Source organism: Strix aluco, chromosome 4, assembly GCF_031877795.1.
Source record: "Strix aluco isolate bStrAlu1 chromosome 4, bStrAlu1.hap1, whole genome shotgun sequence".
Classification (NCBI taxonomy): domain Eukaryota; kingdom Metazoa; phylum Chordata; class Aves; order Strigiformes; family Strigidae; genus Strix; species Strix aluco.
In genome coordinates this window covers 89,257,332-89,281,128 of record NC_133934.1, presented here as the reverse complement: position 1 = coordinate 89,281,128, position 23,797 = coordinate 89,257,332, and the positions used below count along the sequence as shown (strand labels likewise).

The 23,797-nt window shown below is 40.0% G+C and overlaps 2 protein-coding genes across 2 annotated transcripts in view; one reads left to right on the top strand and one right to left on the bottom strand.

Moving 5' to 3' along the window:
- Positions 1–23,797, top strand: part of LOC141923269 (transmembrane protein 263-like) — a 247,878-nt gene that overhangs the window by 3,900 nt on the left and 220,181 nt on the right. The window lies entirely within an intron of this gene.
- On the bottom strand, positions 330–15,536 carry LOC141922389 (embryonic protein UVS.2-like). Its single transcript, XM_074821528.1, has 11 exons — positions 15,414–15,536; positions 15,227–15,251; positions 14,199–14,336; positions 12,707–12,824; positions 11,980–12,158; positions 7,465–7,546; positions 6,430–6,557; positions 4,550–4,665; positions 3,885–4,110; positions 2,650–2,768; positions 330–2,079 (listed from the first exon to the last, which is right to left on the bottom strand). The coding sequence occupies exons 1-11, from the start codon at positions 15,480–15,482 to the stop codon at positions 1,849–1,851; spliced, it is 1,431 nt and encodes a 476-aa protein (XP_074677629.1). The 5' UTR covers positions 15,483–15,536; the 3' UTR covers positions 330–1,848.

Here is a 23,797-nt window from a genome sequence, read left to right as displayed (position 1 = left end):
GAAAAGCAGAACCTTTAGATCTCAGCCTTTCTTATGAAAGGGAGAACTTACTCATCACAATATATTTCAGCCTGTCTGTACATTCAGGAATGCATTTCTACATCATTACTATTGAAGGGCTTGCTTACAAATAAAGCACACTGATCAAGTCACATCTCGGACTCCTACTTAAAACCATATTTCTAGGGACAAGTCGCAAGACCAGTATTCCTATATGTGGTACACTGCTGTTTCAACATGTTGTTCATGCTCCTTTACCAAACATGGGTGAACATCTGAAACATTGGACCTATGTAGAGCCCCACATCAGGCCATGGGAAGGGAATCTAAAGTAATACTCAAGTTACAAACCTGTTCAGCACTATATATTTAAAATAGGGACCCATTCAACTTTGTACACAATAACAGTTGTCACGGGGTTATTACTTTTGCACCTCCGTGGAAGTCCTCAAACTCAGAGAAAAGAATTAGCTTTTGTACAGTCTGAAGTTAAGGTTAAAAACAGAAATAAGAGTTTCATTTTCTCTCATGCTGCTGAAATTGTTATGTCCTCCAAAGAGGTGCCAATCTAAATAGTGAGCTAAATTAAATGAAGGAATACTTTTTATAGCCAGAAGACAGGAGCTTGTAAGAACTACAACTATTTGTTGCGTGCTGCGCACACACTTTCCCACCATGAAGCAAGCAAGCTCTAGACCCTGATGTCCACAACTTGTCAATTATCATTCTTCAGATGGTGAAAACTAACCAGTGCTTAGAAAGGAAAACATTACAGATCCTAAAACAACCCACAAAACCAAAAGTCAGTAAAATTCAAAATTTTCTTGGCTGCCTTCCTAGGACTAGGAAAACAAACTGGCATTTTCTACATGCTCTTCTTCACAAAGGCATAATCACAGCAAGAACTTTTATTATTTATTACATTTTGGCATCTTCCAGTTTGGCATTGGCATTTAGTTCTGAATACATCAAAGTGTTAGCTGTCTACAGTGGTGACTTCTTTCTCCTCTTCAGAGGTCTCCTCTTTCTACAGACAAGGTACTTCACACCTAATATGTTCTCCAAAGTTATTGGCTCCATTTACATTCAGTGGACTTTGCATTAGGTTTTCAGGCCTCATTTTAAAGAAATATTTTGGTAATACCCCATAGACAATTTCAATACCTGACTCAGGCCACAGCAAAGTGACAACAATAGGTGCTTCACTTTGTTCCCCCTCCTTTACTGCTTGTTTCTGCCACTCTTAACTGTTTCTTTAGTTAAATCTGTTCATCTCACAGAGCAGTAGTGCAATTCTTTGAGTTGAGATGCAGTAAAAACATCTAGTGTAAAGTGGTGATTTCCAGGCTAAGCTAAAGTGCCTGTACAAACTGTGTAAGTGAACTTGGCTTCAAAGCATAAACGTGTCTGAAGTTTTTTCTCTATGCATACTGGAATGCGCGTTAGGGTCGGGTGGTAACATTTGTCAGAATACAGGTTAAAGTTGCTACATAGCCATATTCTGAAATTTTTGTGGGCAGTTTCTAACACTAGAAGTTCTTGAAAATCTGCTTACATAGTTTCAGTTCTGCTATTGTATTTGGCCATGCAACACCAGCAATGGGTATACTATAACAAAAAGCTTACAGTCTCAGACAGAAGCATCCCATGGGTAAGAACATTTTTGACTGTAATTCACCATGCAAATTACACCACTGCAGACGTACGACTAAGAGATCAAGGTTCAAGCTTGTTAAAGGTATCAGGGAGCTATATTTTTTGCTGAAATTGGTGGTATCTTGACTTCTACCTGTGGCTAGCTGGTCTCTTACTTTCATTCTGTGTTGTCCAACTCCCATCTGTATAGTACTACCTACTGAATGTATAACTCATCACAAATCCAGGCAACTCCCAAAATATATCACTGTGAAATTCAACCAGCACAAAGTTCCCAGTGGAAGTAAAGTCTGCAACCTTCTCTGTCCCACAATAAGGGCCAACTGCAGGTGATGTAGGTCGGCTTCCATCATGTATGAGCAAGTAGTCATATCTGCATCTGTCACTATTTTCCAGCTCAAAGAATAACATTTTGAGAGATATCTGGAGAAAATACAACCAAAGGACTTTGCTTCCAGGTTATATCCTTTTCTCTTACCCCTTGTATCTAACAAGCCCAAATAGTTTAAATTCCTTATGTGCAGGCATCGTTTTCTATTCTGTGATTGCACCACATCCTGATCCCATATTGTAATGCAAATTAGTAGCAAATTATTTGCTTAGTTCATCAGCATTTGGATTGGAGGGAGAAGCAAGGGACAAGATTGATCTTGTATGTTTTAAATTCTTTTCTCTAGAGAAATATAAAAACAGCACCTGTGCAATGTTTCCATTTTCTAGTGGGAACTCTTACCTAGGGATTATTCTGAACACCACCTACTGGTACAAACTAAATTCATACGAGTTCACACACACGTGTAAAGGTTTTCCCTTGTGGAACACCTCAGATACCAAGATCCAGCATAAGTTCTTAAACTGGATTTTTGTGTTCAGATTTTTACTCTGAGAATGCCTGCTCAGAAAGTGATGTTACAGCTATTATTCTCCAAGGCAAAAAGAGATTCCATTAGAGAACACTGATGAAACCCACAAATGAATTCATCTGATCCTCACCTTGTATCCTACTGGAGAACTGATGACCCAGAAGCATGCTCGATTATTTGGATATTTATTGGGGTAGTTTGGAGAGGTGATGACTCCATCTGAGTCTGTGAAAGTGTCTCCACAATTCACTGAGGAGTAAAGATGAAAAACAGAGAAAGGCATATTAACAAGAGTATTTTGGTAGTAGAAGTGAGCTTGCTTATACTCTGTTGTATTCTGCATTCAAGCCAGGAAAAAAATGTGCTACCATGAATGTCTACTGCTGAAATATTTTATTTCTTTGCTTAGTATTTGTATCAGCAGCTATACTGAAGGAACTAAAAACATGGCTGCTAAATAACCTTTGGAGGACAGGAAACAGCTGCACCTAAAGCTGTACCTGTCTTTACAATTGAGTGTTACCATATTAGTATTCTAATGGTACTAACACTGCACTTTCAGAAAAGAATTAGCTCAAATATTCAAGATTCCATTGTCAAGATAGTTCTAATGCTATCTAGAAATTACTCCATAAACTAATGCAAAAAGAGTAAAAAGGACACATTTCTAAGACTTCTTCAATTTCTGCTTTATAAAAGTTTGCATTTTGAATTGAAATAAGGCAATAACAAGTTATTTGGGCTACTAATGTCCAATGCCTTCTAACTGAAAGCATATTGCGGCACAACAGAATTTTATCCAGCAGTCCATAATGCATTTGTATGTTTGTAAAACAGACAGCCCTCAAGTGACTACAGTAAGCACTGTGTTTCATGTAACATAATAAAAACCTTGAATTCAGAAAGTCTAAGTTACCCAAGTTTAGTACCTTTCCCATTGCATAAAAAGCCACAAAACCTTGAATAACATATTGCCCAGATACTGGCTTTACATCTCATTGGTTGAGATTTCTTGTTGAGTTCTGCAGTCTTTGTGCTCTTTGGCTGCACTGCTCCTCTTAGTTACAGTCATCGCATTGTTTTTATTTAAAGAAATTGTTCTAAAGATGTGAAGAAGCCTAGCAGAGGGTCTCAGAAGAATGTGTGTGGTTCTCGGGATTACTAACATGATACCCATGCAACATCACATTTTCTGTTTCCTGCTAACCTTCAGCCCCATCATTGCCAAGCCTTCTGCATTAGCAATTGCTATGGAAGTGTAAATAAGAACACAGAAAAAAACCACTCTGGAGTTCAAAATTTTCAGTTCTTCCATACAAACACTATTAATGCTGTTCTCCAAGCTCTGTAAAGGAGTGTTCATACCCCTGTTGTAGGAGGCTCTGAATCCTGTGGCTGTAATGCTCTCATCACTTGCAAACTCTACCAGCATTGTCGATCCAGATGCCACTAAGGAGGGCAGTGGCCCCTTCCCACAGTATTTGTCCAGCAAGACAGGGGAATTCTTGCTGTTTCCGTTGTAAATTTTTATATAGTCAGAAGAACAGTCTGAGGAGGGTTGGAGATCAAAAGCCTCAAACTGTAGGAAAATCTTGAGAAACAAGAAAACAGATGTTGTATTTAGTGCTATACACAGGGAAAGATTCAAACCATCTAATTATGATGAAGTGAACTAGGACTTCATATTCATTTTACTATCCATGTATCACTGAAATTTTACTTTCTGTATAAAAAGACCATAGAATTTCACCTAACTACCCTGTTACTGAGCCCAGTGATTGATGTTTGACTATTGCTTGTCTTTGAAAAACCATCCAATGTTAACTGGATAAAAATCAAGTTAAATAATGCATCTGATAGTCTTAATAAGTCTTACAACAAATGTTGAGACTGTCTTTTCATTCACTGTGTAACAAAATAAATGTCTTAGTCCATGAAAATTACTCCCAGAGGGTAGTCATAATAATGAAATAATGCTGCGTAGCCTTGACACTGTGGTTCAAACATTTTTTTCTCCTAATAAAAATTACCTTACTTTGACGGATGCGGATCAACCACAGGCAGCTGCTATTGTTCGGGTATGGGAATGGGTAATTGACAGAGGAGAACGAGCCTTTGGATTTAGGCAACACAGAGCTACAGCAATCTGAAGGGAAGAACCAAACAGTGTTGAAGAGAATGAAAACTGCACAAAAATCTTCCAGAAATGCCTGACAAGTCTCTCCAACCATTTGCATCAGTCAAGCTTGTAAAAGAGAAAGGAATTATAATGCTTACAATTGTGTTGATGTCCCTAGTGTAAAAGTTATTCAAAACCTGCAAATGAAATAACACTAGTTAAGGTACTTCACTGCTTCAGCTACTAATGTTTTTTAAAGACAGTAGGGCTTCACTCACATATTTTAGTTTACTAAAAAAGGCCTGGATCTCAATCACAGAAGTAGTTTCAATGACATCAGTACATCAATTCCCATCAGCAAATCTGTGAGTATTCATAAGCATATGCAAAAATCGAGCTGGAAAACTAGATTCTGTCAAAAAGCAAAAAGGGGTAGTCACTGAGGGAAAACAATAACAGAGAGCATTGAAGTCAAGTTACAGACCTGGTGACTGGTATACAAAGGCTGCTCTCATCTGTCTTTCATCTTTCCACGTGTAGTCTTCATTTATTGCACTATGTGTAACTCCCCCAATTACAAAATATGAATACAGTGACACCTGAACATAGGAATTTATGACATTTTTCTCTTGCCCTCTACTTTCCCTGAGACAACCAGACTTTTTGTCCTTTTCTTTTTAAGCCCTTTAAAAAAAAAAAAATTGTCTTATTTTTTTAAAATTTAGCCCTTTTCTTCCAAAACATACAGATCTAATTATGAAATTACATAATAAAGGCACTGAAGTGTGATTCCTTCCCAGCCCCACTATCAAGAATAAATATCATTAAATACTTGTTATCACTATCTTTGAGACCATGACAGACATTTAAATTGTAAACTAGTCTTATCTGAAGTTAAGAACTGGGGAGGAACCACTCTGGGCAATGATTTCTGTACCTAACTATTCAACTGAAGGAATGCTGATTCCCACTAATAACTGATGGTTATTTAAGTTCTAACACAGTTCAGAGCAGAATGTGGTACATTAATATTTAGGCCATGTTAATGTTTATTGCTGTTTTGGTGAAAACTAATTGAATAACATCTCAGCAAAGTCAAATACTGTATAAATCAATTAGCCTATGTACTGGGAGTTGAGGCAAAACCCGTGCGTTGCAGGAGCACATCTGGTGTTTTACCTGTGTTTTGTGCATCTCATCTGAAGAGTTCCTGCTACAGAGGAATGCTAGGTATTTCTAGACCTTAAGATGCCACAGTGATGAGTTAAGAAATGGACCAGGCAAGGAAGTAGATAACTATACAAAAAGCCTGAGAAATTCTCTTCAAAGATGTTCTGATCAGCCTAAATGGCACCCATACATACAGGCCTGTCATAAATTTCTAATTGAAAGAAATCACAAACCTGCTGGCACTGCTGATGCACACGACTAAGCTATAATCATGGCTGAGGATAGCTTACATGCTTTGCAACCTTCAGAGCTTTCCTGAAATGCGAAGTTGACAGAGATAGCAGCCATGATTTCTCTGATGGATATTGCTTATGTCAAACAGCAGGGACTATGTAAGGATAACTCAGAATGACAGTGAATTAGTGAAAGTAAATTGTCCTTTTTAAGGCAGCAGCTTGGCACAAGGACGGTTCTGTTTCTACACGCATATCAGCCCTCTCGTAGGGCGAGGGAGAGATGTATTGAAAGGACTGTAGGTTGAATTCCTTTGGGGGATGTCTGACAGTGCCTACAGACATCAGCTGTACAAGGATTCACATGCCTTCTATCTACAGCACTTACTGCACTTGTAGAGCTTGTTGATTTTAGCTACATCCAAGTTACTCAGCCCTTCTCTCTGCCCAATGGGTATAGAGGGGTCAGGAACTGGTACAATAGTTGCTTTCCCTGGAGTGCTGGAGAAATCATACCTGTAGAAATAAGGGAATCACATTTCTAGAATGCTTCTCTTAAACAGTGAAGTTCTCTAACTGCATAATCATATTCATGTACCACATGCAAAGAATTTCAATGGAAAAGGGCAAGAAGCTTCTTAGACACCAGTTAGTCTTCCCTGAAGAGGACCAGCATGTCAGCCATTTTGTGTGCAGCAGCTAAAAGCAAGAAACAAGAAAAAGCTGCACTGTCCTGAGTGAGGAGGGCTTTCGCCAATGACCTGGCAAAATGAACTGAATTCCCACCTTCATGGTTCCAGAGGCAGAGGAGCAGGAGTAGTTCTGTCTCAGTAATTGTTTATTTACTATCTTCAATTTCCTGCCTCCTGCTAGACAAGTATTATTTCACAGTTTTGTTCAGAAGTTATTACTTGCTAGTGGAAATAAAGGAGAAGGTACATGATACAAGCTTGTACATTATGGACTGAAATGCAACCTTAGAATTCCCAGATGAATATGAGGCAGGACACAACATCTTAATGATATAAAAGAATTCTATATTTTTTCTCTCTGTACCTAAATATTGTTGTCTATGATCAGCTGTTACTACATTAATGAAATAATTTAGACTTCAGAACTGGTTTAGATCAGTGACTCAGTAGAGTTAGACTTTGGACCATAGCCTGGTCAAAGGCCTCTAGCAAGAGACAGGAGTACAGTGAAAGAAAAAGTTGTCCTAATTTTTTCTTCTATCTATATCAACTCTGTTTTTCAGGAATCATGCTGACAAAAGAAGTGTGCTCACCCTTAATTCTGTCCATTCACTCAGTTTTAAGTGGACAGCAAAAGTCATGCCCTGCACAGAGCAATTCCTTCTTCCTAGATCTGAGTAGATCTGAAAGTTGTTTGCTCCTTTGAAAAGACATTTCAGAAAACAACTTACGCGCCATAGTGCATCACTGAGGAGTAGTCATAGGGAAGGCCCAGATTTTTGGAATTCATTTTTCCAAAGTTCCCTTGTTCCCCTGTAAGGTAGGAAAGCAACATTTCAGTCAGAACAATTATTGCTGCTTTAATAGACACTGACTGCTGTCATAATCCTAAGAGTAATTTATGTTACGATTACTTGTTATCATGATATCTTCGATCAATCAAAACCACCAGAGCCTTTTGAAGTCCATGGGAACCCATTTTCACTCAGTCTAGTAGGTTTCAGAATATAAACTGAATCAAATAAGTCAAGGTTTTGATATAATCAGTGAATCCATTCCACTCTTAAGTAAAGGTATTCATCTGTCCATCTTCATTAGGGTGTCTCCAAATCTATTTCAGTGCATTATCTTGAAGATTATAAGCATCCAACCTATGTCCCCAGAGCTGCATCCATACCTTGAGAGGGAAATCCAGCTGACCACCTAGATCAAAAACTCATAGGTATGGGTGGGTGACCACCAACCTGTCTTGCTGAGTCCTTCCACCATAGGGTTATAAGACCAGAAAAGAAGGGGATACAGTTTGCCTGTTACTTGCCCCAAAGGACATGTTATCAGCTGTATTCTGGCTTTGTCTCTGGTCAAACCCATCAGCACTGAAGTGTTGATTGACAGCCGGCTGAACATGAGCCAGCAGTGTGCCCAGGTGGCCAAGAAGGCCAATGGCATCCTGGCTTGTATCAGAAATAGCATGGCCAGCAGGGACATGGAAGTGATCTTGCCCCTGTACTCGGCACTGGTGAGGCCGCACCTCGATTACTGTGTTCAGTTTTGGGCCCCTCACTACAAAAAGGACATTGAATGACTCGAGCGTGTCCAGAGAAGGGCAACGAAGCTGGTGAAGGGTCTGGAGCACATGTCGTACGAGGAGCGGCTGAGGGAACTGGGGTTGTTTAGTCTGGAGAAGAGGAGGCTGAGGGGAGACCTCATCGCCCTTTACAACTACCTGCAAGGAGGTTGCAGAGAGCTGGGGATGAGTCTCTTTAACCAAGTAACAAGTGATAGGACAAGAGGGAATGGCCTCAAGTTGTGCCAGGGAAGGTTTAGACTAGATGTCAGGAAGTATTTCTTTACAGAACGGGTTATTAGGCAGTGGAATGGATTGCCCAGGGAGGTGGTGGAGTCCCCATCCCTGGAGGTGTTTAAGAGTAGGGTCGACATATCGCTGAGAGATATGGTGTAGATGGGAACTGGCAGTGCTAGGCTAATGGTTGGACTAGATGATCTTCAGGGTCCTTTCCAACCTAGTTGATTCTGTGATTCTGTGATATGACTCACATGAAGCAAGAGGAATCAGTAAGGTCAGCTAGAAACATTCTGAGTATAGCTGCTGATATAGCCCCCCTCATCACAGCTGCTGAGCATCTCATCACTTTTCATCTCTTTAGCCTTAAAAAGCCCATATGAGGTAAGGAAGCATTACACTGATACAGGACTGGGACCCAGAGACACAGACTGGAATTCATGTCACCTAGATTTATGTCTCTAAGTTAGGCACTGAAGCTATTCATCAAGGCTACCAGGATAGTCAGAGGAGAGGGAGAGAAAGAGACACAGTTGGAGGGAGTTTCATCTGAAGGCAACTATTTCTCTCCATTGACTGGGGAGCATGAATTCAAATTGCACCTTGGGTCTCTTGTCCATGGTAAGACAGGCAAGCAGGCAATGTCAGAGCAGGGAGCTGAATGCAGTCAGCCTGGCCTCAAGGCTAATGCCCTAACCACTGATCACTCCTTTCCAGTTCAATATCTGTACCTTCATGATTGTAACTAGTGGTTTGTATACCACAAACCATCTGGACAAAGAGCTCAGGGTTGGACACTTGTCAGAAAAATCTCTGGAGTCCACACAACTTGGCTGGCAGGCTTGCAATCAGAGCCAGTCTCTTCCAGTAATGTCCTTCAGCACTGGTCCCAATGAGGGCTAGGAAATGCAAAGAGAAGCTTCAAAATCCTGAATTATAGAAAGTTTGGGGGCAAGCATGACTTTGGAGCTTTTCATAGTTCAAAAACTCAGTTAAGGCTCAAACTGGTTCTCAACAGCATTGGCTTTCCCGACTCTTAGGTTTTTATCTCAGTTCCTCTTATCTGCTATACTGACTTGAGAAAGAATTATCAGCAAGCGCACAGCTTCTTTTGAGGTGATGAACAGAGAACACAGTTCAAATGTTGTGAAACATTTAAGCATATGGCTACTGTTTGGCACATAAGTTCTTTGTTGAATTAGTTTGCTAAAAAAAGTAACAGCAGCCTGGCTGGACAGAGGCACTGCCAGCAAACTAGTATCTGCCTCATTACATGCCAGAGAGATTTGGCTGTCTAGACCTGCACATGTGTGGGGACTTAACCCATCTTTTCCACTCTAAAAAAACTACTGCTGCCAGAATTTAAGTGTAATGACTCAGAAAAGCGGAAAAGGGAAGCTTTGGCTGAAGACTCTGAATAGTTTTTGGCTTTGGCTGAGGACTCGGAAAGTTTTTTCCCCAAAAAGTTTGGGAAAAACAAGCCGAATTTCAAGTAGCTAAGTGGACAGCAACCGATCAAGCAGCATTTTGTTGAAACAAAGAAGTAGGATGGCTTCCAAGGTGAATTGCTGGATAAAAACAAAACCCAGCAAACATCCACAGTACTGCAGTCCTGGCAAGAGAAAAACATGTGTGGGAGAGCCAGGAAGCTGCAAAAGGTCTTGAGGTCTAGTTCTTCACCACTGAGGTCAGTGGGAGCTCTGCCATCAGCACTGTAAACAGCAGCATGTTTTTACAGGAGATGTACGCTAACAAGTCCTCACGAACATAACTGTGTTTCTTCATTTCCTTTTCCCAGTATATCTTTGCATTTTTTCCCTCCAGTGCTTGTGCTGCACACACACTGCATTTTAACTCCCTTGTCACACCAATCTTCTCAGCTGCCACTCCTGGTGAATACTGTTAAAACACTGAATATTAACCAACCCCATCTCCTTTTGCATAGTCTTGTCTACTTCAGCTCTTCTCCCTCTTTTATCCTTTCATGATGCTGTGCCTGAATCAGAGCTTGGTTAAATCCATATCCTTTAGGAATGATGATATCTGAACCCGTGGACTTCCCCCTGCAAAACTAGTATAAGATTTTATGTGTCTCTAGTATCTTTGGTATAACTTCATGTTTGCAACTCCTCTTCCCTAGCACATGCTTTGCTAGCATTTCAAACGTGGTACACCCTTGTTGTACAATGGCAAACAAATCATAGCAAAATTACACCTTAACGCTAGAGCTGAAGCCTCAATAAAGAACAGCACAAATGGAATTTACTTAAGATATCAAGGGAATAGCTGAAAAAAGTTTGGAGAACAGTGTGTTAGGAATTTGCAATAAAAACAATCAAGCTCCATCTGGAGAAAAAGATGTATTTTCAGCTGTGCGTGACATTGAAGAATTGAGTATCTTATTTGTTGAAGAGACTTATTAGAATTTGGTATTCATTGTCCAGCCTCATTTATTATTATTTTCTATAACGAACTAAGTACACTATTATCTCTCTACAATTGTTGTGGGTTGTCCAGCTCTCTCATAGCTGTCAAACAAGTGATTCCTTGCATCATTTCTTCCCCTGCTTTCCTTCTATGTACCACTTTCTTGCTTTCCCTGGGAAAAAGGAGGTTGCCTCCTACCACTCTCTCTACCCTCCCCTCCCCAGAGCCTGGAGCTCTGTATAGGCTCCCATGTTCCCAGCACACAGATCAAGGGCACGTGTGCGAGCTATTCCTCCTGCATTCCTTTCCCTAAATAACATTCACCTGTTTTCCCCCTACAGATTTACCAGTCCTGATTGCTCCCCATTGCTCCTTCTTTTCATGGCAGTGTGTATTAGTCTTTCCTCAAGGAGAAAATAATTGCAGTCCTTCCTCTCACAACACGCCAGGTCCCAGAATTTTGCACATGCTAGTGGTTGCATGTGCTTCCATTCTCCCTGCACTGAGTCCCTTGTTCATCTACATTTTAGGCTTATGTGCATTGCACTCACTGCCAGTGCCAAGAGGCCTACCTGCTGCCTTCTCTGTTTCCATGGCTTTCCCTGAGATAGAGTTGCTGTGTGATTCCCTACCACGATCTCTGAATATCATGTTTCACCCCACCTCATCTAAAAGTCCCATAGTCTTGCTTCCTGGCCAAGTCTTTTCAACAACATTTTGCATTCCTGATGATCTTGGTATTTTGGATATAAGGTGAGTATGAGTTGAAGATGGCAATCAAAATAAGGTAGAGCTGCTTTTAGGCTGCATCTGCCTTGAAGGACCACACTAATGTAGGTGTAGTCACAGAAATTCCCCTAGTACAAACACCAAATGAGAAAATCCATCACATTGAATGTGGTGCTACTGCAATTCAGCCAGCATTAATCAAGATTCTTATTTGCATTGCTGTTCACAGAAGAAACATTCTCCTTTATCTGAGTATATGTTTTCTCTTAAGATTTAGTGGACATACCTGCCACAATGTGTTCCCACATAATCTTGACAAACCTGTCCCGATCACTCCGTGCCTGTTCATGGATGAAACCCAGTGCATGGTTCATTTCATGCTGAATTGCTCCTTTATCCATGCAGCCATTTTTCACCAGGCCTACTGCTTGACGTCCTCCAATTTTTCCAAAGTAAGACCAGCAGCTAAGAATAGGCAATCAATAACCAAAATGATCACATTCAGCAAATACAAAGAAATAGATGTACTGATTATGCCACCAAGGGCCTCCAGATGTGTAGCCACAGAAGGGGGGATGCAGATAGTCACTGGCATGAGATATCTAGGCTTCCAAAAGCTGCCATACTCAACAGGGAGAGAAATAAAGCCTTTGTGATGAGTATGGCAAATTTTAATACAGTAAAATGGCTACATCAAACTAAGATGAAGCAGTTTAAGTAGTTAAGCAAAGAACCTGAAACAATTATACTTCTTTAAATTTTTACAACAATTAAGGAAAATATGTAATTTTGAATTATACCCCATTATCTCTAAGTTCACACATACATTTATCCCTCCAGCCTATTAACTGATGTAACTACCAGTATATCTAAAGAAAAATGAAAAATTGCACTTGCTGTCTGAATCTTGACTCCTAGGATAAAAAAGGGCAATTACTTAAATCCAGATCAAAACAGAAAAGAAGCTGAAAGACCTTTTGAGTGCTTCCACTCTAAGGAGACAGGGAGCTTACCTCTGCCCACGTTCAACGTACACGTAGTCTGTTTCTGTAGTACGATTTACAAACTGTACACAGGTCAGTGTGGAGATCTCTTGCAGAGCATCAGCAATCCAAGACCTCTCTGTCACTGCTAGAAAGAGAAAGGGGCCAGGAGAAATCTTCCTTGGTTAATCAAAACCAAGGTGCATTGATGCGGAGCATTCATTTAAAACTTCACAGCACTCATTAGCTTTTTATCACACAAGTATAATAAAAAGGGGCACAAAGCCTTCAGAGATCTTCAAGTTGATTGGACTTTTAAGGGGAGATGTAGGAATTATAGCTGGCCCTTATGCATATTCTACTGGAGACAGCTGACAGAAAGCAAAATACTGGCATTGTTTCTTTCATTAAAATGGAAGAATGAAACAGTTTCAGATACAAATAATTGGATTAAAGTATCCCAAATGAGCCATCTGAGTGTAGCTAAGCACCAAAAACCTATTTTGTTTATCAGAGATAACAAATGTCTGCTACACACCCCTTGGAGTCACTTGAGACAGCCAGTGTTCAGAGGCTCTGAAGATCACAGTGTTTCTATTCAGGTACCAAATAAAGATCAGTGTTTATCTGCTTTTGAACATTTTGGTCTAATTTGGCTTCCTCAGTTATGAATCATCTATAACTGATTTGTATCTCAATTTCCTCATCTTTAAAGTTTGGAGATGAGGGAGGTAGATGGAATAACCCTCACCTAACCACAAGAGTATGTGCTGCAGTTCAGGAAGCACACGGGCATCTTAGATAACACAAAGACTGGGCTTTCCTCAGCTCAAATGATAACACAGGTTCCCTTTCCCCAGGAATGGGAATCAGGCACAGGCTGTATTTCACTTCCATGCCGTTCTCTCAAGGTAAGATCTTTTAAGAAGTGTCTCTATGGAAGCCACAGACCAGGGAAGCCTCAGCAGGGGAGAGATGGAACACCTGCACAGCCTTTATGAAGCCTTCTGGAGCAAAATTTTTTGAGATTAAGGCATTGGTCCTGCAGCCTTTTGCACAGGGCAGAGCTATTGACTGACTAGGGGGAAATAATAAGGGAAAAAATATCTCCAAAGATTCTTCCTCCTTTTCAACCTCTACAGGACTTCTAGTGCGGGAATATTTCTACGAGAGATTTGAAAGAAAATTATAGTGTTCAAAGAAGTGTTCATGGTGGCAATTTTGACAAAAATACATTCATAATGTGAACAAATTCTATTTCTTCTTCTATACTTGCTAAATTAGCTGATATTTATACAACAACTAATGTCCAAGTAAATACATATTTCAGTGTCTGTAACTGAAATGTTAGGAGTCTTAGCAAATCTACCACAGGGCTAACAGATTAGCAAAAGAGACGTGTTAATAAATTCTCATTTGGACAAAGACTGCTTTTGGTGCATGCCACAGAAACATAAAACAACAGAGTGTAGGAACCAGAAGATCAATGCTAACTTTACATTATCCATTTGCATACACTCACAGAAATCAGAAGAGATGTTAACTGGAACCTTGACTAGTCCATCTTGTGACTTGGGCCATAAACAACTCTCACAGTTAATTGCACTGCGTCGTCCTCTTCTCAAAAGGATGTCTCCTTCATACACAGCTATTTCACTACCTGGCAGATGATGAAAATAAAGAACATGCAAGGCACTGAGAAGGGAACTAACCAAGCTTTTGTACCTTTGGAAATTTCTTTCACTGAAGTTCATTTCCCAATAATGTGAAAACAGATTAGCAAGACTGAGTGAATCTAGCATTCACAATATGCTAAGACTGGTTAGGTCTGCCTTGCTTCCTGGATAGAAAAGATTAATATTAATATAGAAGTCATAGTACACCTGTAATCAAAGTCATGACTAAATATATTTTAGCTTAAGAAGCTTTGGGAGCCTTCAGAGTGAAAGGCTAAGCATTGTAAGTCATTGTTCTCTTCATTAGAGCTTCTGGAATTAAAGAAAAATCATAACTGACCTCTGCAAAAATGGGATGAATCATACAAAATAAATTACTATTTTTATCATACATATTGAATGCATGCAAGCTGTTAATTTCCAGGTTAACTGTTAATTTGACATAAGACATTGTGACAGTTGTGACTCCAAAATACTTAGAATACATGACTCACAGACAACAGCTCTTGGTTATTATGCCAAAAATGTACAATAGTCTTGGGTACAGCAGACATAGAAGTGCCTTATTTCACAAAGGAAAGAAATCAAAGTGAAAAGTATTCTGATTTGCTGAGGCTACTGATGGAAAAGAACATTCCATGTAGCAATTGCTCAGTAAGTCTTCTTAATTTCTATATCATAAATAAATTTCTATAGCATAAATAATCACACTGAATGTGACTTTAAAACACATCTGAACTATGTGAATTGTTTTCCACTGATGCTGGAAAATATTTTCAAAGAGAAAAAAATACAGAATAATGAGAATGAGATATAGAGAAGCAGCCCCACCAAAACCTACAGTTATTTATATAATAATTACAACCAGACTCACCGAAGTCATTGTTTCTTGTAGCTATCTGCAAAAAGAAAAAACGTCTTTTAATACATGCTTATCTCCACAGCAGAAAGCTTCTATCATGTAGAATCACAGCAGTAAAAGTTTGTAACTAATTTTAAGATAGTCAGAGCAACTCAGCATCAGCAATGTAAATTCTCAACATCTGAGAGCAGGGACACACCTGGACAGGTTTACTTAGTGCAAAGCTATAGAGAAATGCTAAATGAGTTGGCAGAAGAAAGTACTTCATCTTCAAGTTTCCAAGATGATCTTCTCTGCTCTGCAGCTCAGTTCTCAAAGCTGTGGTTAGTTTACTTGGGGCAAGTTTTATGGGAAAGCTGCTGCTGTGCTGTTAACAAGTGTAACAAAATTAGATAACAAGAAGTATTTCCACAAAACAAACAAGCTGCAGGACCTCTCAAGAGAATTTCCAGGCTCTCATTTCTTATTTATCTTCAGAAAACAGAGGAAGTGGAGCAATAGGAAAGAATATCCAGCAACTTTAAAGTGACTCATCTTTAATTCTAAGAAGAACGCACGGGCCGCTGCAGGTCCCCTCACTGCTGACCAAGGGGCAGGATATCCACTAGCAGTCTTACAGCAAAACTCAGTGTCAAGGAACTCTTTGATCCATCCACACTGACTACTTGTCCTAGAAACTCCTTAGCTTGCTGCCAGGAGTCATCCCGCTCTGCAGAGCCCATCTGTCAGCATGCCCCCTCTGTGCACAGCTCTCAGCCAGGCATTGCTGGCCAGGAGTGCTGGAAATCTGTTGGAGCCAGACATGAATCTGACTGTTGATTGAAATTGTTTTTCCAATACCATATCACTAGCAGTGATTGTGTGTCTTTCTGGAGTCTACATATAAATAAAACCACCAGCTTCCGGAGTTTTGGTTTTCCACCTTCTGGGAAGCCCTCCTTCCTTTGATATCCACGAATAGAAACAAGCCTAGAAAGGCAGGCTGAATCCTAGAAAACCCACACTGTAAGAGTAAACCACACAATGGAAATATTTATGTTGAAGCCACATGAACACCATCACAGGCAAGCAGATGTTGCTTTCTTCTCCCAACTTCAGCCCCTGCACAGATACCTAGATGCTATAGAAAATACTAAGGATTTGCTGCATCAAATCTTTAAGAAACAAGCAAGAAAACCTTTGGAATTGTGTGAAAAGGCAAAATACAGAGGAATCTATGTGGTTCACAGCAGATCGAGAGGGCAGACAGTGCCTTTCCAGATGCATGTATGGGCTGGTCCTTTGTTTTTAAGGAGTACTTTACTAGGAAAATTTTAGCTGATGTTATAAAGCTTTACTACTTATGTTTTCATTTTACATAATGGTTTGTTCCTAAACTTTCTAAAATATTCCACATTTCTGTGACTTCCACAATTCATCTACTGTTATAATTTCCATGTAGATTATACTGTATTAACAAGGTACAGACATAAAGGACCCCTTTTGCTTTGACTGATAAGAGGATGAAGTTCAGAAGTCCTCATTAGTTTGTTACTCTATTAACCAGAGCAACCTCTGTTTCTATTCAAGCTCAGTTCAAAAGAGAGACAGAGGGAGTCACAGGAGCACATTTCTGTTGCTACACATCACAAAATGACAGGGGAAAGAGCAGAAGTTGCCAGTCAGTTAATCAGTTTAGAATAATTAAATCACTGACCTCCATCAAGTGCAAAAAAAATGTTTTGGCTTTTGCACAAAAAGTCAAAATCACAAAAATAAGATGGTCCCCAGTGCCTAGTCCTTACTTTGCCCCAGTTATCAGGCAGCAAAAGAAAACCTTTCACAGAAAAGGTTACTATCGAACACAGTCTATGGTTGATACATAAACACTTGAACGCTAATTTTAATAGAAGTAGTTGATTTTAATGTAGGTTAGAGTATCTTATGCCATAGCATATATTGACATATTTCCACATTTTAGGTACATTTTTATTTAAATGAAAGATTTATTCTTTAAAAGAAAAACATTTCCAGTGTAAGTATTGAGATATGTTGAAATTAGTTTGAAGACAATGTGTGTTCGGACTCTGTTCCTCCTAAACTACTCCTGCTATTTTACCACCATTTGTCTTTTACCCTTCCAGTGTCAGAACGATACCATAATGTTAGAAAGGAGAGGCACAAGTCCAAAGACTCTACACTGGAGATAACTACAGGTGTCAGTGAGCCTTAACCTGAGATGATGGCTAGAGACAAGAATAAGCTGAAACTTTTACAGCTAACTTGGTTTTATCTGCAGTAGCAGTAGGTTGAAGAGAACTTTACTACAGTTTTTGAACTTGATGCATGGGGAAAGCTGGGTTCCTGGTGAGTATCTGAGTACCCAAGGGCTGAGCCAGATGGGACTGGCTGGTCTGTAGCTTCCCCTGGTTTTGATAAAACCTAGTCTGAAAACAGTGCAAACATCACTGTAATGCTAATGGTTTGTTTTGTTGTTCAGGCACATAACAGAAGTCTTGATCTAATGCTGCTCTCTAGTGGTTTGCCATTTGTGCAAGTGGGACATGTTTCCAGAAACAGTCGGGAACTCCCCATCACCACTCACAGCCTGTTCACTCCTTTGATCCTTGCCTGCACAGTACAGATCAGTAACAGCTTCCTGCAGAAAATGCTTGTAAGCATGAAGAGTCTGTCCTGTAATCCATGCAAAGAGGTAATCAGTTTTAGCCCAAACCATCTCAAAACTTTGCTGTAGCATCTGCAGCTTGTTACCTCACTATTCACCCTCTCCAGATACTTAAGTTACATGTATAGATGCCACAATAGATTTCTGAGGTGCTCTGATGGCCAGTTAGGAAAATGAGCCATTTACCTGCACCATCTTGCTAAAGGATTTTTAAATATTAGGATTTTTTTGTGTGCGTGTCCTTCTAAAAACTTTTGGAAAGCTTATACTACCAAACCCAAATGCTCTTCTGGCTCTGCCCTAGTTCCACTTTTAATTTCACAACATAAGTCATTTCCCCATTCCATGGTTTGTCTTGAAAAAGAACTAAGACAAATGGGCCAGAGGGGAGCAGCAAGAAAAGGGCTACTCCATAAGGGGGGGGGGCTCCCTCAGAGCTACAACTACAGGACAGTGTCACAGTACCTCAGCACAGCCTGTTGAGTCACATCCAGAGCCCATCTAGAAGCTGAAGGCAGAGGCAAGACTAAAGACACAGATACAACATAGGTCCAAGATCCAGCAAGGAACCAAAGACCAGACTGAAGATATGCACTCACACAGCACAGCCCAAGCAGGGAACAAAGGCTAAGGCCAGAGCTTAAATGGAGCCCCCAGGCCAATGGGCTGAGGCCATGGGTGGAGGCCCCAGGTGAGGCCAGTCAGAAGCCATTCAGGTGTGTGGGCACCCTCCATCCCTAAAAGTTACAACCTGTTGCAGTGGCCTTCCTCACTCCTTATATCCCAGTGTGGACAGTCCAGTGAACATAACTGCAGCTTAGATAACTATATCCACCAGATCACGTACTGGATCATCATGGCCTTATCCAGAAACCTCTAGGAGATTGTATTTCAGGCTCTGTGAAAGCTATGTTGACTCAGCCCCAACGTATGATATTTATCCCTGAGTCTACTACTTCCATTTTTATTACATATTTCTTCCAATGCTGGGTATGGAAGAAATACAATCACTCATCCTGGATCCTTTTTAAAAGTTTGATTGCACTTTCCTGTAGCTTTGGCACTGCAGTGATTTAAGCGGCACTTACCGAGCTCACTCAGCAGTTGAGCAGTTTCATACGTGAGCTGCCTCTGAACTCCTGGGCGAGCGTCATCTGCTTCTAGCAAGTTGTTACTGTTCACTGCACTGATTTGTGCTAAAACCCTTTCTTCCGAGCAATGATATTTTCTCTGAGACATTCTTCCTCAACCTGAGATATTCTCAGATCAACGCCTGTAAGGAATGAGCTGATCAGGAACATCCTTGTCTTGCTCCATAGCACATGTCAACCAAAGGGATACACAACTTTTCTGCAGTAACCTTATCTTCTCCTTTTATATCTTGCTTATCTACTGATTCCATCAACTTTGATAGATTTCCATTTTTTTTTTAAAATTACCTTTTTACTTGTGTTATATGGTGCCACTTGTCAGAATTTACACTGCTCTTTATTTTCACCATTCAGATATGACTTCCACTCTTTATTTCTGCTGCTCCCTATGTCTAAGCATGATTGTTGTCTGTTTACAATGTCTAGTATACATTTTATTTCTATCTCAGATAATGATATTTTCTTGCCATTTCCAAGTTTTTTCCTTTTAGTTGCTCCTTTTATCTAACTTCTTTGCTTTTAGGGAGTTACACTTTTTAAAGTGTTATGTTACAACCATGCATTTTTCAGGTCTTTCTGTGCAACCAGAACTTGGACTTTATACAAACATGGGAACGTATATACATGTGCATATGCATTTCTACAGCAGCTTTCAGGGCAAGAAACCTGAAACCTTGCTAAGAAACAAAACTGGTTCCATACACGAGAGACTACTTTCAGATGAAATTTCTTAATAGATAAGCATCAGGCAATTGGGCAAGAACAAACATTTCTTTCATAAATCTGTCAGGGTGAAGCTTCAGAAATAGAATAGGTTCAATTTCTCTGTGTGTTTGTAGGGACAGCACATGTCTTGGGAATATACGCTGCTAGACTAAAAATTGACTTGAAAAATGAAAAAAGCAGGTAATAATGTTCAGTACTTTCTTAGTATGTCTCATTCAAAGGATTTTGAAAATATTTAGCCGCGTTTCATGAATAAAGAAATACAGATGCTGACTCATGGAAAAGTGTATCCAGGATCTCTCAGTAGCAGAATGTGAACTAGAAGGCAGGAGTCCCATGTCGTCCCTCCCTATGAGGATTACTACACTTCCCTGACAAGTAATGTCTGGCAAAGGAACAGAGCCTTCAGTCTTCAAGTGTTCTCTTGCAAGCACTTACAAAGCAGTTGGATGCTATTACCTCTGTTCTAAACAAGAAATTAAGGTCAGGTTTTCCAAGCTGATTAATGCTAAAGAGAAGCACCTTCAGCCACATTTAGGATTTGAAATGGGCATGCTAGTTCCCAGAAGTGTTTAATACCTGCAGCTTTCTCACAGTTCAGGGATCCAGCTTTGAAAACGTTGTGTTGAAGGAGTTGTCTAGCTTTGCATAGGGGAAGCTTTGTTAGAGTCAGTGTTTGTGGTTAATCTGTTTATACTTACTGGTGAAGTACTTTGCCTTGAATCCCAAGGACTGCAGGTAGTAGTTGCTGTGGAACTGGATAGCATGTGGTTAACAGCAGTCTTTTGCACAGAATTTTCCCATGTGATGGAAGAGTGTTGTGCCGCCATTTTAAGTCACTAAATAACTGTCATTTTAGTATTGAAAATTCTGAGTCAGAATACAGTATGTGCAGTGATGTCTGTCAGCGCAAAACAAGCACTGTGGATGCTTGATGTTGTAAGTGTGCATGAATAAAAGACTACAAGGACCTGTCAAGGCCACTTAGTCCAGCTTCTGCTGCTCCAGGTATTAATGTCATAGGTTAGCTTTTTAACTTAAAATTTACCACCTTTTCCCCATCACATGTGTGCTCTTGTTAGAATAGTGTTTTGAAAGTAGATTTTGTTAATCATTCAGGTACTAATGATGGTATATTGAGAGTTCATGGGAGAAGCTGGGGTCCAAGGAAACATTGCTAATGACCCAAAATATCCTTTGAAGTAAAGATTTGTGATGAAGATGGATTGTAACAGGAAGCTCAGCTTGGAGTTAGGTGAGTAGCATACCATTACTACTAAAATAGCTGTATTGTGGTCACCACTGCTGACTTTTAGAGCACTGGTTTACCTGCGGCGATACAACTCTACAATCCTATAGTTCTAAGGTGTTCTTTTCTGAAGTGAGGAAAATGTTGAGGGTACTGAGCTGTGAAGGACAGTGTTGAAAAGAGCAGTCTAGGTTGTCTTAGGCAAAATTTTTGGATTTTCAGTTAGAAAAAATCAGCTTGTGAGGCCTTTTTTGAGGTCTCCAAGTATTCTTATCTTCCACCTCCCACAGAAAAATTAGTCTGCTGAAAAGGAGCTGAAGTGCCCAGAACAGAGAAGAAAAGGCATAAATGGTCAAAGAGCAAAGTGATTTATGCTCTGCAAGAGGGATGTGTATTTTCAGGTGTGCTGGAGGAATGGGTCAACATGGAGACAGAAGTTTACTTGCCCCTTGGGAAAATGATAATGTTCTTTGCAAAAGCAGAGAAATTTAGGAGCTAGTATAACCACATTATCCTTTCTCAGTTTTGGGATATGTATGTTTTTAACAGCTTAAGACATGACATAACATACTAGGAGAGCTTTCATGAAAATAAGTATTTGAGGACCTAATTTTATATCTCATCTGAAGTGGAGTTTCCAGCTAAAAGTACTTCAAACACCAAGCTGTGAGTATCAGCTGGTTATAATTCACAGAAGAAAAAGTGATATATTTAGTAATCAGCACAGTTTCTTGTATTTATCTTGACTATCTGAAAAATGACTTTACACAAGTTTATGTTTGCTTTTGAAACCTGACGGGTTTACAGCACATACAGGAGATATACACATTATAACCTTAATCCTGGAGTTTGTCAGAAGTTAGACATGTAGCAGTTTGACTGAGTTTGGTTTATTGCATTGCTGGGAATTGATAATAGCAGCAATTCAAAGATTAGAGTTGCATTATCTCAGAAATCTCCAAACTGTGGCTTTTCAACTGCATATTGTTGGTGAGCCATTCAAGAGCAGTTTCCATGCTGGGGCCATGTCATGCAAGCAGCCCTATAGCCTGTGCTGGTACAGAAAATAATCTCCAGCTGCATTCTGGAGTCATACTGGCTTCAACCTGCATATCTGCTGCTACCTGATTTCCTAACAGGTTGGTGGGATTCTTGGAAAGACATTGCTCTCTGTAGTGCGTTATCCATGCCCAGACTTCCTTTGCTTTGCCTCTCTGATGTTTATGAACAACAGCTGGTTTCTAGGCTTTTTTTATCAGGGGAATAGATGAAGTAGGGAAAAAAAATCAAATCATTTAACAGGCAAATCTGAGAAGCTACTGTAGTATTGTAGTGCTGGTTGATATTTCAGTCAGGCATTTTAGATCCCAACATTCTACAGGGTTAAAAAAGTATTTCAGTTGGTCACTGTCTTTTACCTGGAGACTGAAAAGGGGCTGAAACAGCTATATAAGGGTACACGGCTGTCTCCATCAGCTGAAGAACTGGATACCTGGTGAACAGTAAAATTGAAGCAGGGAAAGGAAGAAGAGAAAAGGTGACAGAGTAGGAGTCTGTAGTACCTGAACCGGTGATTCGGGAAGGCTCTGCCAGCAGTGGGACCGCCGCAGCATCTTTTGCAGTTCTGCTATGCAAAGTTAGTACTTTCCTTGGATGCAGTGGAGAACTGAGACCTTACACTGTAAGCGTTTTGCTTTTTAAATAGTTCATATATTTTTCAACAGTTACTAGAGTACATAAAACTTGCCCATGCTTTTATCTCCAGGGCAATACTAATCCTGTCTCTGTGGTAGCTCTACAGCAGGTAAACCCAGGTCAACGTTCTTCCTTCTAGAGCTATAATTACCAAGGCACAGCCCATTAGTGGAGAATAATATGAAGGGTATGAAGGAGACAAAATTTCCCTTTCTTGGCAGTAATGGTCCTACCACATTTCACTAGGATTAGAAAAAACTCTAATTGTACATGCTAATCCCCATATGCACGCATAAAAGCATAAGTACATGCATAAATGCAGAAGCACAGAGTTTTGCATATGGGCACTGTCTCTTGAAAGCATGTAAGCATACAAACATTAACAAATATTTGCTCTGCAAGGGATTTTTAAGAGTGTATAAGATCTGTAACAGGAATTTAAACAGTCTGTGCAAAATACTTCTGTGTGTTTTTCTGGTGAGGATAAGGTAAGAATGTCCTTCCACCACCACCCCTAATCCATTGCTGTGAGTTGGGTCTGAGATGGAACGGGATTCCTGTCAGAACAGTGGTTATATATTATATCATCAGCTCTGAAGCATTGTTGTCACCCACTTTTTGTGCAACTTCAATTAAATATTCATAAATATAAGAAAACACATCCTTTGACTGATGTACTGCCAGGCATTTTTTTATATGCATGCCCCTGTCATTTCTGCTCATGGAGCATCTCCAGCTTAAGGTTTAATTCACCGTGAATTATTCCCTCTTTCATGCAGCTTTTGCTCCAAGTCGTTATCTGGGGACCTCTGTTCCTACTAAAGTGAGACCAAGCACCTAGAGAATGAAAGAAGGTACTCTAGAGTTCATTTATCAACCAAAGATTGGAGCTGGCTCTAAACCTAATCTATAAAAAGGGAGTCAGTCACCTATGGCAGCTAGCAATATCTGTGTTGACCGTAAACTGCAAAAGCTACATGTGGATTGCATATTACACCAAATAAGGGAACGCATATCCCTGATCCTCATTTAGTACTAGTCATTCTGGGATTACAAGTAGTTGGTTTGAAGTGTTCAACACCCTCTGGAACTAGACG